The 14,688-nt window shown below is 48.7% G+C and overlaps 1 protein-coding gene across 1 annotated transcript in view; it reads left to right on the top strand.

Annotated features, from left to right (window-relative positions):
* The first annotated feature begins 203 nt into the window (after nucleotides 1-203).
* Nucleotides 204-14,688, top strand: part of LOC141729645 (C-type lectin domain family 2 member B-like) — a 100,870-nt gene continuing 86,385 nt past the window's right edge. Inside the window, exons 1-3 of the mRNA XM_074544394.1 lie at nucleotides 204-265; nucleotides 13,698-13,913; nucleotides 14,293-14,391. Of these exons, the coding sequence (XP_074400495.1) occupies nucleotides 13,766-13,913; nucleotides 14,293-14,391 (247 nt within the window). The 5' untranslated portion in view covers nucleotides 204-265; nucleotides 13,698-13,765. The remainder of the gene's footprint in view (nucleotides 266-13,697; nucleotides 13,914-14,292; nucleotides 14,392-14,688) is intronic.

Raw genomic sequence — 14,688 nt, forward strand, 5'->3', positions numbered from 1 at the left:
GCGACGGGAGGCGCCGGAAGGGTGAAGGAACCGATCCCGGAGAAGGCAGCGGGGAGCGCCGGGGCGCGGCGGGGGAGCCTCCGCTCCGCGATTGGCTGCGCTCCCGCCGCTGATTGCTCAGATCGGCCAAAACCCCTCCCACACTGCCGCTGTCCGTGTAGAAGTGGGTGGGTACGAATCGCGCCCATTAGACTGGAGGCGCAGCGGCTATCGCGCCCAGAGCCCGGCAAGGCTATAATAAAGCTGGGAAGAGGCTTCAGCACAGGTGCGACTCGCGGTCAGTTTTGCCTCAGCTCGGGCCTCGGGGTTCTGGCGAGTACCATGTGCCGGATTTCTCCATGTGCCCAGACGGGGAGCCGCAGCGGCCGTGCCGGCGCTCGGTGTGCCCGGGCTCCGAGGCGCCGGGGCAGGGAATCATGCGGGGCACAATGGTGAGCAGCCCGGGGCTGCTGCTTCTTGCCCCTCGGCAGGCGGACTCCGGGCCGCAGCTCCCGTTTCAGGGGCGGGGCCGCCACGAGCCGAGCCGGGCCAGCAGTGTCGCTCTCAGGAGCGCGGGCAGCGGCAGCAGCGGCTTGGATGGAGTGCGGCCGTCCGGGGGCAGGGGCGGCGGGGAGGAGGCTGTGGGCAACGGCATTGCGGGGAGCGGGGCCACGCCGAAAGACGCCGAGGGGCCTGGGTGCCGGCCGGCGGGGGCTCGGGGGGCGGAGCTGGCGGCCCGGCCTCCCATTGTGCCCACTCTAACAGAGATTTTTGTTCTTGGAGGCACATAATTTTATTACTCTTCTCTCCGTTTCAACTTCTTATAGGATTACAATGACTTTAATATTTGTTTGCTTTGCTGTGGAGCCTTTTGTTTGATATTAATTAGAACTATGTCTCTCCATACCTTTAAGTCTTAGAGAAAAAAGTCTTCTTTCCATAGTTTTGCCAGAGGGTTTTAGCTTTAAGATTAAGGCACTTCTTTATTTCTCTTGTTTGGGATTTAATTTCTTCTTTACTGTCTTAGAAGCTGTACAGCTTTTAGTAGCTAAAACTTTTGCCTCGCTTTTTAAAGTACCTCCCGTGCAAAATCAAAACTGGTGGATGTCGTCGAGAATTGGAATACACTTTATCTGCCTGAGCTGCAAAGGCGCGGTGGGAGGGGACGGCCGCTGTGAATGCTGTGCGAAAACTGCGCGCTAAGGAAAAGGGACCTGTGAAAAACGCCAATCACTTGTTTTTAAAAATTTTAAAAGTTTAATAGTAATAAAATGTTTAGGACAATATGAGACAATAAAAACAAAGAGTTACAGACGGTCCGGGTACCTTATTCTGGGCATCACGAGCCCAAAAAAGGACACCCGTTAACAAAGGATTGACCCTTGAGAACAATAGCCCGTTCAATATTCTACACCTCATACATGATGCATAAATTCCATTCAAACACAGGATTCCCTCTGATCAATGTCAGCTTCTTCCTTCTAATCCTAACAGTGCCTTTGAGGTCGGAAGAAGTTTGTTTATTCTGATAAGAAGGCAATAAATTCTCTTTCTCTGAAAGTTTTAGGTGTCATGTGGCTGTTATCTCGCTGCAAGCCCTTCTTGTTAAACAAAGCATCTTACATAGCATAGTTTCTATTTTAACAATTTTTATAACCTAAAACTATATTGAACACAGTACTTAAGAGAATTAATACAGCATTACTTTCTAACACAACACATATAATATTCATTTTAATATTTGCGAAAAGCCAATCATAAAATACATGCATTTTTCTCAATTCCCACTCTTATTCTTTGTAAATCATTTGGCTTGAGCAATATTTTTATCTACTTGCATCTTCTGGGCTATGCTGGCAAAATAAAACCGAATTACACAAGTAAGAAATATAAAAACAGTTGTAACAAAAAATGAAAGATCTTAATTTCTTCTAATACATTACCTCACCAGCTAGATTTTAACGTTGTTTTCTAATGTTTGGACTGGTACCTGGGTTAATATATGCTTATATATTTTTCTTCTTTGATTTCTTTTGCTTTGTCTAGAATGACTTTTCTATGGTCATCAATTTTCAACAATCTGATATATTGAACTTTCCACAAACATGCCCGTCTTTGGCCAATAAATAGTCTAAAGCCAACCTATTCTGATACACCACAGTTTTTGTTTGGCTTTGCTGGCTTAATATTAACTCTAATGCTTGAGCAGCCTTATGTGCTATCATTTCTATAACTGCTTGGAGTCTTGTAATACGATTCAACAGATAATTTGACATCAATACAGAGTTAGATTGCTGTGCTGGTTTTACCTTTTCATTTATTATTTGTTTTTTTACCAAATCTTGAACTGTATCTTCAAGATTAAATTTAAAACAAATCCATCTCTCTCTTTTTGGACATTCAATTCTAAATCTATTACCACTTTTTCCTAAGTTTCTTGCAATCTAATAATTTACTCCGTTTTGCCTACAGGTTCTTAATTTGGATGGGTTATAACAGTGGCTGTTAACATAGGTGTGTGTAATAAAGGAGGAACGTTGGCTTCTTTCCACGTGATGCTTTCTGTAGCATTTATGACATGATCTTGCTGGTATCCCGAGAGGGAAAAGACAACAAATGAGTGCCAGAAACAGGAATAACAGAGGTCCAGTATGGCTTATACTCCCACCTCCCATGCCTGTGAGGTTCCAACCCACAGCAGGTCTATTTGATCTTCCTGGTGGCAAAATACAGAGGCCAATCTGGTCTTGCCCTGTATTTCCTTGTCACTTTCTCTTAACTAATTTCTAGGCAAATTGGTTTTGACACTCCTTAACTGTGGTTTCCCATTGTTCTTCAGGTATCTCTCATTCAACAGGCACTAATAATTCCCATCCACAAAACTAAGTTATTACTTTAACACTTTTTGCAATAAGAGCATAAATTTTGTGAACTACGATACTAATTACTCTCACAATTTAAGCACTTACTTATAACCCAGCTAGCATGTCGAGTATTGGAATGAATCAAATAAAGTTTATTAAAGGAAATGGCAATTCCCCTTCTCCCCTGTACAATTCTCAGGCTAAGGTCAGAATGCAAAAACAGTCTTGATCCTTCTATCTGAGGTATTCCTTCCCAAGGAGATGTTTTATTCAGGCAGAGCTCAAAACTAGTGATATAAGCATTTATCTTATTTCTTAATTAGGTGTTATTCTTTGTACATTTCTTGGATCATTTGGGTTTTCCCAGACTATTACCACTCAGTCCCCATTGGAAAGTCAGTTCAGTATCACCCGGTTTAAATGTGATAGTCCATTCCTCAGGTTCCTTCACAAGTCCTTTGATTCTGCTGGCATGAAATTCACCTTCTTTCTCTGATTCTTGTTGTTGCTTCAGTGGTACCTGGAAAGGACTCCTTAATAGCATAGTAAAAAAAGAAAGATAATACTGCATTAACTTTTACTATTCGCTTTCCTTCTAAACTTTCTGGCTTTAGCTAAAAGCTTTCTCTACAGCAGCCCCTTCTTCAGGAAATAAAACCTTCTCGTTAACGGCAAACAAAACACACAAAAGAAAAAACAAACAAACTTCTTCCTTAAGAAAAATTAACTGCTTTGTGAGGTTTGGAGACTCATCAATCTCTGCTTTGAGTTTATCTTTTAGTGCGGGCCCCCTGCCCCTCTTTTCACAGCCTTGCTGTCAGTGCTGTTCTTCATCCTTCCCCCGGTGCTGCCCCTTGGCTGCAGGGCCGGAGCACGGGAGAACAGCCACGGGCATGGGGACCCTGGGGGCTGCCTTGGGTCTCTTTTGCTCTCTCTCTCTTCTTCTCTCTCTTCTTCTCTCTCTTGCTCTTTCCTTCTCTCTTTCTCCTCTCTCTCCCCCCTTCTCTCTCTCGGCCCACTTACCGGGCTGACATTCCCATCCCGGACTCGGCACCCCGACAGTCTGGGAGCACCCCCGGCAGTTCCGCCCCGGAGCCAGCCCGCTCCTGGCCGGCAAACCTGTGTCCTCCGCTGCCAGCCCCGCCCGGGGCACCTCCATGGATCGGTCTCTGCTGCAGCCCCCGAGACCCCGCCGCTCGCAGGGAGCAGTCAGACGCCTCCCACATTTGACAACCCCAGACTTGGCGTCCCCAGGTGCTCCTGATATTCTTTTTTTTTCTCTAGGCAACTTAACCTCTTCTCTCTTCAAGCAGGGCCTGTTCTGCTAAAACCTTTCTGGACCCCAGTGTGGCATTGAATAACCTCCTAACAACCATGTGTTAAGACACTTCCCTGCCTTTCATGCAAAAACTCGCATTCACACTTCTGTCTTCTAGCACCAAGATGTCATCACTTCACATTCCAACATCTCAGAGTTTGCTAACCACCCCCTTACTTCAACTTCTCTCTTCCTTCTCTCTCAATTGTAACTCTTATGGCGTCGATATTTAATCTTCCCCTATTTCTTTCTCCAGCCCAAACTTCTTTGTTGATTTTTTTTCTTCGTCTTCTTGGCCTAATTACAAAACTCTAGCTGTCATTTTCCCATTTTCTGATATAACTCCTATTCTTAATTGCACTTGTAAGACTCCTCCAGATAAATTGTTACCTGCCCCTGGGACAAATAACACATCTCCCATCTAAATTTTAGTTTCTTCTCTCAATTACCACATCTTTAATGACTAGAAATGTAAAACTTTCTCTTTTTGCCCCTTTTGCTTTCACTATATGTTTGCTCACACTAGAACTTTTTGGAACATTTAAGAGTCAGGTTCTCTCTGCCCCTGTGTCTATTACAAATTCCAATTCTTCTTCTTGGGGGACCCACTTTTAAAGTTGTCACAGGCTCCAGATGGTATTTGTCCCCCCAAAAGAAATTAGAGCCTCTGACTTGATTTTTTTTAATGTGCCCATTTCTTTAAAGATTTTCAGATCTTCTGCTTACTTAGGACCATTCTCCTTTTTCTCTCAAGATTGCTTATCTATTTAATTGGAGTTTCTTCTTTCCCCTTTAAAAGCTATCCTTCAAAAACCTTTTGTTTTCGCATTTTGCCTTTGATATGCTGTCTCATTTATTCCCTTGATTATGTAATTACAATAATTATTCGTGTGTTTACTCCCCTCCTCATTATTTTAACCCCACTCAGGAGGTGCAGTTGGCGTTTTGTCTTCTCTGGGGGTCCCTGCAGATTAACTTTTTCTTAAGCTTTTATTTCAGTTGCTCTGATTAATTGCTTTTCTTCTTGAGAAAAATATTATTTTCATTACCGACCACATCTCTTCTCAAGTATAAATGTTTAGACTTAAAAGTTGGTCTAATAGGTCAGCTATGCTATGGGATTCTCCAAATATCCCTTGTATTTATTTCTTAAAATTTCAGACCTCAGACGAAGTCAAAGGAGCATTAACAAACTCTGATCTGTCCCCTCCTATGAGAACCTTTCGTAATGGAAATAGACCAATCCCTTTATCCCATTCTTTTTGGATTTTTATCTTCTACAGCCTTTCTCCCGTATTTTTAGGAAGAATCAGGAGAGGGCTTTCTTCTAACTGAACTTTAGTGTTTGGATAAAGTGATTCCTTTAGAGAGTTTCCCTGAGCAGCCGGAGCTGTGGTTACTGAGGGACCGGAGCTCAGGGCAGGACGGGAGACTCGGAACAGCTCAGGGTCTGGGTGCTCCAAAGGCGGGGTCTGTGGCTGGGATGGCCCGAGGGGATCGGCACAGCTCAGGGTCTGGGGGCTCCAAAGGCGGGGTCTGTGGCTGAGATCGCCCGAGGGGATCGGCACAGCTCAGGGTCTGGGGGCTCCAAAGGCGGGGTCTGTGGCTGGGATGGCCCGAGGGGATCGGCACAGCTCAGGGTCTGGGGGCTCCAAAGGCGGGGTCTGTGGCTGGGATGGCCCGAGGGGATCGGCACAGCTCAGGGTCTGGGTGCTCCAAAGGCGGGGTCTGTGGCTGGGATCGCCCGAGGGGATCGGCACAGCTCAGGGTCTGGGGGCTCCAAAGGCGGGGTCTGTGGCTGGGATGGCCCGAGGGGCTGTTCCGGTGCAGGCCGAGCTGGAGCGGGGATCGCCCTCACTCGGCTCACGGTGGCTGATCCGGCAGAGACAAAGCCGGGACTGACCCCGCTGCAGCGGCGGGAGCCGACAGAGTCAGGGCAGCCGGGATGGGACAGACGGGACAGACGGGACCCCCTCGGTGCGGTCAGCGCGGTAACCACGGTGCACACGGCAGGACAGACCCCCAGCCCCGGCACGGCCAGCGGAGCGACCGCGGGCCAGGCGGCCGGACTGGGACAGACGGACCGGGACAGACGGACTGGGACAGACGGACTCTGCCGGAGCCGGCACAGGGGCTGGAAGGGGTGGTGCAGCTGCGAACGAGTGGGGGAATGAACGGCAATGGTTGAGGTAATTTGTTCTCAGCTTTATACTTTCCCGTTTTGCTTTTATTGCCTTTCAAAAATGTTATTTTCTTACAGCCTCCCCACTCCCCAGCATGTGATATTCTCTTTTTCTTCTGGATTAATCGGTTTTTACAAATAAATCCAGAGCTTAACTTAAATCTAAACTTCTGCTTGGATGCTTTGAAATGGTTGACAAGCTAACTCACGACCTTCTCATATTGGTTTTCTCATCACTCTTTAATTTATCTTTTGGCAAATTATACATGTTTCAGGTACTTGTTTTTCTACTCCTTAAGTCTCAGTGCATCCATAATTCTTTTAATAAAATGATCACACAAAGTCTGAGTATCCCATCGGGCTTTTTGATACATGTCCTCTGCTGTTCCCTAGTAAGGGTTTTATTATCTAGTTATTATCTATATATCTATATATCTAATATATATCTATGTATCTAATAATTATATTATCTATTCCATCAAGATGTTTCTATTTCCCCGATTTCTCTTGTTCACCACCTATCTTGTTTTAATTCCTTTTCTTTTTCTTCTCTAAACTTGGGAATTTCCAATTTTTCTTCATTTGGAGTTAATATTAACTCTTTCAGCTCTATTTTCTGCTGCATCTTTAGCTTCTTGATCTGCCAAATATTTTTTCTTATTTCTGGGTTTTTACCTTTTGGTGTCCTTTAATATGTATTATTACAATCTCTCTTAGATAATTTTAATGCCTCTAAAACCTGAAAAATAAGTTTCTCATGTACTAATCTTTTTCTTCTTTAATTAAGTAATCTCCCTTTTTAAATTTTTCTTAAGGTATGTCCTACTCCAAAGGCATACCTTCAATCAATATATAACTCCTTCCTTTTCTGTTAAATTTTCTAATGCTCTTTTTAAGAATATAATTCACAAGTTTGCATGTTTTTTTCTCATCAACTTCTGCATATCCTGTATTTTGCAAGGAGTGGTATTTCTGTTTGTTAACATAACTGCCAAAGTGCTATCTTGTGGTATTTCTGTTGGTAACTTTTTTTTCCTCCTGCTTTTCTTTCCTGTATCCACCTTACTGGATTTTTGTCTCATTTTTCAATATTCTATCTATTCATCCCCCGCTTCCATTTTTCACTTTTTACTAACAACTTAAATATCACTTTTCTTTCAACTACTTTCACCCAAAAAATCTTTTTTTCTCACACTGCTTTTCAATACAATCCACCTCCCTCCAAGGAGATATGGTAAGGCTTAAAATGCACAATCGACATTACCTATACTTTCATTCGTCTACATTCACTCACTTTTATTTCTCATTCACTTTCACACATTCCTTCACACTCTCAAGACACAAAGTGGATCCTTATTGCTAGAAAATCACAGGTCTTTGTGGTCCCTCTTTCTCTTTGGGGTTTACCTCCAGGTCTCGGTGTCACCAGGCCCCCTAGAAGGGCCCTGACTCTGCTGCCTCTGGTGTCCGTTCCCCTGTGAGGCTGTCTGTGTGTCTTTCACACTCTTCAGCTACAGCCCCTCACACGCCCAGGGAACGCTAGCTTGGTTCACAGGTCACTCACTCCTCTTCGGCCCAGAAGCCCCCACCTACCCGGGAGCTGCAGCCTGGTGTGCAGGTCACTCACTCCTCTCTCCACTGCCTCCCCCTTCCCACCTGCCCGGGAAACTGAGGCTGACTTTGTGTGTGTCTCACTCTCACACACCACAAAACAACAATAAGGTTCCTTTTACTTTCACATCACCTATTACAAGTTTAGGTGTTACTGGCCAGTCCCGGTGCTATTGGATTTCCCTCAACCCAGCTGTGTTATCCAACCCCAAATGCTCTTGGGCAATTTTTCCCTCAATCTTGCTGTGTTGTCCAACCCCAGATGCTTTTGAGTATTTTTTCCTCAATTCAGCTGTGTTGTTCAACCCCAGATGCTCTTGGGCATTTAATTTGTTTTGCTGTGTTGTCCAACCCTGGATGTTCTTGGGCATTTTTTATCCCTCAATCCGGCTGTGTTGTTCAACCCTCGATCTTGTTGGGCAAAAATTTTTCCCTCAGTGTAGCTGTGTTGTCCAACCCTGGATGCTGTTGGGCAAAATTTTCATCCCCCAGTCTAGCTGTGTTGTCCCACCCTGAGTGTTCTTGGGCATATCCTCACTCTGACAGAATTCTGCTCAACCCTGCTCTTGGATGCTCTTGGAATAGAAATCCCTCATCCCAGCAGGCTTTAGCGGCCCCTCCTGTCCCGTTTCCTAGTGGATTGGGCTAGGAAACCTTGCTCCCTACCTCCGAGGGGTCCAACCCCTGCCTGAGACCCAGTCCCAGTCACCCCGGGGGATTCTTTCACTCTCTTATCAATCACTTCGTCTCTTTACTGGCTGCTTTTCTCGCGAAAAGAAGAAAACGCAGCATGGGAGCCTCCAGCACTCACTTGGCAGGTCTGGGACAACCAGCCCGCCTCTCATTCACACACATTCATCACCCTGTACCTGCCCCCTGAGAAATACTTACCAATCCTTTTTCCTTCCCGGGTTCTTCGTACGCACTACTAGTCTTAGGGGCCAATTACCGCGGTTGTAGGGAGCCTTTTCCCTTCTCTTTGTTTTATTGTCTCCTTTTGTCCACAGATCGTAACCTGCCTCTGTCGGTCACCCCAAGGGAAACAGAGCGAGGCTGCCAAAGAAGGCAGGACCCGCCTTCCCCACGCTGACTCTCCTAAAGCACCGGCAGCGAGGTGTTAGTAACCATCCTCTGCTACCAAATAGTGAAAAACGTCAATCACTTGTTTTTAAATTTTTAAAAGTTTAATAGTAATAACATAGTTAAAAAGAATAGTAACAGAATAGGAGTAATAACAATTTGGACAAATTGAATTAGGATAATATGAAACAATAAAAACAAAGACTTATGGACGTCCGGGTACCTTTTTCTGGGCGTCACTAGCCCGAAAAAGGACACCCATTAACAAAGGATTAACCCTTAAAAACAATGGTCCGTTGCATATTCATACACTTCATCAATGATGCATAAATTCCATTCAAACACAGGATTCTGTCTAATCAGTGTCAGCTTCTTCCTTCTAATCCTAACAGCACCTCCAAGGCAGGAAGAAGTCTGTTTCTTCTGATAAGAAGTCAATAAATTCCCTTTCTCTGAAAGATTTAGGTGTCATGTGGCTGCTACCTCGCTGCAAGCCCTTCTTGTTAAACAAAGCATTTACATAGCATAGTTTCCATTTTAACAATTTTTATAGCCTAAAACTATATTGAACACAGTACTTAAGAGAATTAATACAGCACTACTTTCTAACACAACACATACAATATTCATTTTAATATTTGCGAAAAGCCAATCATAAAATACATGCATTTTTCACAGTTTTAAAGTATTCTTAGAGATGCTACAGGTGAAAGAAGAGAACAGAAATAGGCTTGAGCACCACTGGCACAGTAGTAGATATTTTACTCTTCCTCTTTTCCTTTTTAAAATATGTGTAGCTGACGAAATAACTTTTTAACTCTGTGGTTTGGGAGAAACACTCTTATTTCCCTTTCTTTGGATGAGATTTGCAAGGCCTGAGATCCTGGGCCAATGATTCCTGCATTTTATTTATGTTTTTACAATTAAACAAGGGGCTGATAAGATTGACAAGGAAAATACAACTCAGGAGCTCCCTGGGCAGCAGCCTCCAAACTATGTGGGCAATGCCAAGAGCAGTAGGGTGTGAAGGCTGCTCTCCAGTGCGAGATTAATCCATAATAACCTGTTCACTGATGTCAAAGTAACTGCTTAGAAGCCCCTTGTTATTTCCTGAGGTGCAGGAGCTGGAGTGTTTGACAAAGCCTGGGCAGAACGATGAAGACTATTCCTGTCAGATTTCTCCTTCTCTCCTTGTGCCAACAAGAGGAACCCATCCTCGTTAAGGGTTTTGTTCCTGTGTGACAGTGTGTAGTTTCTCAGCCGGGTTTGCTCTCCTGACAGCTCCAGTCTCGCCTCTTCAAGAGCAGAGCACGCTGTGCCCCCAGGGCTTTGCCGCTGGGAGCACTGGGAGAGATCCTGGGAACACTGGGAGGGAACTGGGAGCACAGGGAATGCCAGGAGGGAACTGGGAGGGAGAGTGGGAGCAGCGGGAGTGAGCAGGAAGGAGCACTGGCAGGGATATCAGGAGCCCTGGGAAGGAACAGCGCTCCCAGCTCCTGCCCAGTGCTCTCCCCATCCCTGCCGGGGCTTGCCAGGAAGAGGGAAACTGGCAGGGAACTGGGAGGGAACTGCTCAGCACTGTGCGAGGGGCAGCAGCCCCAGGGGTGAGCAGTGAGGAGGGGGAAGTGCCCCCAGTCCCTCCCCAGTGCCCCCAAAAATGGGATTGAAGTGGAGGGGGGAAAGCTTTTCTGTAATTGTGTTTGAACTGGTGAGGATTCCCATGTACCTGTGATTTGAAGGGTCAGAATTGAAGGAAAACACACCTTTTTCATCATTTTGGGTGCCTCCCTTGGTAGTGCCTCCCTTGGTGGCACCTCCATTTTCCATGATTTTCATGTTTAAACAGAAGAAGAAACCCTTTATGGTGCTGTTTGAATTGAGGGTAAGAGCCCCATTTTCATCATCTCCAGGTTCAAACTGAGAGCAAACACGGCTGTCCCTGGTCTGAAAGGGCTTTCCTTGAGAGGACCCTCTTGATGTGCCATTGTAAGAGTTCCATCGAGGGGGACATTCCATTTGAAGGGACCTTCACTGACAAAATAGATGTCCAAAAGCCCCCAGAATGGTCTTTCTTGAGGTAAATTGGAGAGGGAAACTGCATTTCCCCTCATTTTAGGAGCCTAAATTGAGGAAAAATCCCCCTTCGTTCACTTTTCATCCAGGATTCAGTTGAGGGGAGACCCTCCTTATGATTTAGGGATCTAAATTGAGAGGGAACCTCCGTTCTCCCCTTGATTCAGGGCTTTGAACTGGCGGCAAGAGGGAGTTTGCCCTTGGTTTAACCATGGAGCAATTGCAATAGAAGGGTGAGGATGAGCTGGCGCTGCGGGCCGGGCTCAGTCTCTCCCGGGGGACGGCAAACGCCGCCAGGCACCGAGCGATGCCCCCGGCACTGCCTGTGCCGTGCCCGCCGGATCCAGCAGCGCTGGAAGCTCCAGGAGCAGCTCAGCGCCTGCTCCGCGCTCGGCCCTGCGAGCCCGGCCCGGAGCGGGGGCTCCGGACACATCCCCGTGCTGGGGCAGAGCCGCTGCTCGGCCCGGGAATCCTTTATCCCCCTGCTGCGGCTGCCGGGGGCCGAGGGCACAGTCCTGGTTCCGAGGCTGAACCCTGCTGCTTCACCGCTCGTTCTCCTGCCATGATTTGTGTCATAATAAATTCAAAGAATTCCCCCCAGTCATGTCCCTTTGTACCGGTGACCGGTGAGAGATCTCTGCCTGGCCTTTTCCCGACCCCCGAGCCTTTCCTGCTGTGTTCTGTTGCCTGCCCAGGGGCAGGAGCAGAGGCTCAGAGCGCTTTTGCTGGCCCCGGGCACCTGGCCTGGCCCAGCCCAGCCCAAGAATCCCTGGCAGCATTCCCTGCACCATTACCCGGCCCCACGGCGGCTGCGGCTCCACGGGCAGGCGGCTCCAGGAGTTCAGAGTGGGCAAAATTGGAGCGAGGGACAGGAGGCAGCTGGTGGCAGTGGGGCAAATGGCTTTGCTGGAGCTGGCAGGGAGAGGAGGAGGAGGCAGAAAGTGCTGCAAAGAAAAGGGGAGAGAAAGAGGGACAAGGATGGAGCAGTGGAAGGCACTGGGGATGGCCATGGGGCAGGCGGGCATTTTGCTTTCCAGCTCTGTGGGAGGAAAGGAAGAACTGTCAAATCCATGCAGGAAAAGAGGGGAGAAATACCAGGTGGTGGAAATCGCTGACAATTGGGTTTCTATTGATCTGCCTGAACTGCAGAGGCCGACAGAGTCCGAGCAGCGCCGGGCGCCCGCCCCCCGCCAGCGTTGCCATGTGCCTTGCCCTGCCCCTGGCCTGGCTGCAGCAGCCACCTGCCCCAGTAGCAGCTTCCAAAAGGGCTGAGAATGGTCTTGAGGGAAATTGAAGAGGGAAACTCCTCATTTCAGGAGGTGGAATTGAAGAAAAATCCCCCTTGATTCACTTTTCATTCGGGATTAAATGGAGGGGAGACTGTCCTTATGCATCATTTAGGGATCTAAATCGAGAGGGAACCTCCATTCCCTCTTGATTCAAGGTTTTGAATGGCGACAAGCGGGAGCTTACCCTTGATTTAACTCACTGAGAAATTGAAAAAGAATGGTAAAGAGGTGCGACAGTGGTCACAGGGGTCTTTGGATGAGGGAAGAGACGAGGATTTGACTCCATATTTCAGAAGGCTTGATTTATTATTTTACTATATATATTACATTAAAACTATTCTTAAGCATAGAAGGAAATGTTTAATCTCAGAAGGCTAGCTAAGCTAAGAATAGAATGGAAAAGAATGAAAACAAAGGTCTGTGGCTCGGACAGAGAGAGAGAGCCTGCTCTGCCGTGAGTGGTCACTAATCCCAAACATCCACACAAGACCAATCACGTATCCACCTCTTGCATTCCACAGCAGCAGATAACCATCATTTACATTTTGTTTCTGTGGCCTCTTAGCTTCTCAGAAGAGAAAAAATCCTAAGAAAGGCTTTTCACAAAAAGATGTCTACGACAAAGACGAGCTGGCGTTGCCAGGCTGGGACTCAATTTATCACCGACAGGCACCGAGTGCCGAGAGCGACAGAGCGCTTTTGCTGGCAATTGACACCTGGCCCAGCCCAAGAGTCCCGGCGAGAATTCACTGTTGAGAGCCCCAGGAGCACCTTGCCCGGGGCTGTGCTTCTTCTGCGGCCTCAGTGGCCTGGGCACCTCTGTCCTAGCAGGACTTCTGTCGGGACAGGAGCCTCGGTGCCCCCGCGGCGCGCCACACGCTTTGCTGCCCCGCTCGCTCGCTCCTTTCCCTGCTGCCGGCGGCGCTCGGGATCGCTGCCGCCTCCCCCTGAGGCGAAGCCCCGCCCGCAGCGAGCTCTGCCGGGCCGTGGCACCAGCGGCAGTGCCCGCGAAGCCGAACCGGTGGGTGTGCCGGGAGCGGAGCGGCGGGCGTGTCATTCCATTTGTCCCATTGCAGAGCGGCGACGGTGTCCATAGCCCGGCGAGGCGGCGGCGGAGCTCGGAGGCGGCTCCAGCCCAGGCGGCGCCGCTGTCCGTGCTGCCCCAGCTGGGGGCTGCGCTTGTCTCCGCACCTGCTGCCGCACCTCTGGGCAGCGGGGAGAGCTCAGCCATAGCTGCCACCGCCCTCCTGAGCCCCCGCACGGCCGGCACCAGCAGTGACCTCTCATCGTGTCCCTTTCAGGGTGCCATCAGCGCGGCTGGAAAGCTGTTCCCCAGGCCGAGCTCCCAAAGGATCTGCCCGCACTCCTGATGTCTCGGGAGCAAGGTGCTGTTTATTCCACGCAGAGAGGTGCCGGCTGTGAGCAGGAGGAAAGTGAATTCTGCTCCATTCATCAGGTGGTGAAGGAACCTCTGGAGATCATTTCAGCAAAAGGGAATACACTTAGAAGATTCCTGGGTGAGTGCTGGGCCACCCGTGTGGCCTCTAGGGTGGGGACAGTGTTCCCTCCCAAGGCCAGGGCTGGCAGGTGTGTGGCTGTTTCCTGATGTCTGGAAGAGGCCTCGTGCTCTGCTGGGCCCCATTCGTGGCTGGAAGCAAGAACCCCAGCTGTCCCCAAGGCTGTGCAGTTCTCCTGCTGCAGCCTGTGCCCACAGCTGTGTCCCTGCCTGTCCCCACAGCTGTGTCCCTGCCTGTGGTCAGGCTCTTGGCTCTCTGGCTGCCAGCTGAGGGAGGCCCACACTGCCTCAGGGCTCCCTGCTCTGCTCCCTGGCCGTGGGCTGAGCAGATTGCAGGGCCGGCTCTGCTTCTGGCAGCCAGCAGCTCTTTCCTGCTCCAGGTGAACGGTTCAGGTCCCATCCCGTGGGCACGGCGGTGCTGATTCTGCTGCTCCTGGTGCTGGTGCTGGCTTTGGGGGTGGCCTTGTCTGTGCTGGCAGGTAAGGGAGGGGCAGCAGCCTGGGCCCAGCCCCTCAGTGCAGAGCGGGCTCCCTGCTCCCTGCACAGGGGAATCCTCAGAATTTCTCCTCTTCCCCCTGCAGCACCACAGGTTCCAGGTACACCTGCGACGCCACAGTGTGTTCTGGGCTGTCCCTTTGACTGGGTTGGGCACAAGGGGTTCTGCTACTACTTCTCACGGGATTACAGCACATGGGAGCAGGGTCAGGAACGGTGCTCCAAGTTCAATGCCTCCCTGGCCATTGCCAAGGATGAGGAGGCCATGGTGAGTGAGGGGC

The sequence above is a fragment of the Zonotrichia albicollis genome, chromosome 7 (assembly GCF_047830755.1).
Source record: "Zonotrichia albicollis isolate bZonAlb1 chromosome 7, bZonAlb1.hap1, whole genome shotgun sequence".
Taxonomy (NCBI): domain Eukaryota; kingdom Metazoa; phylum Chordata; class Aves; order Passeriformes; family Passerellidae; genus Zonotrichia; species Zonotrichia albicollis.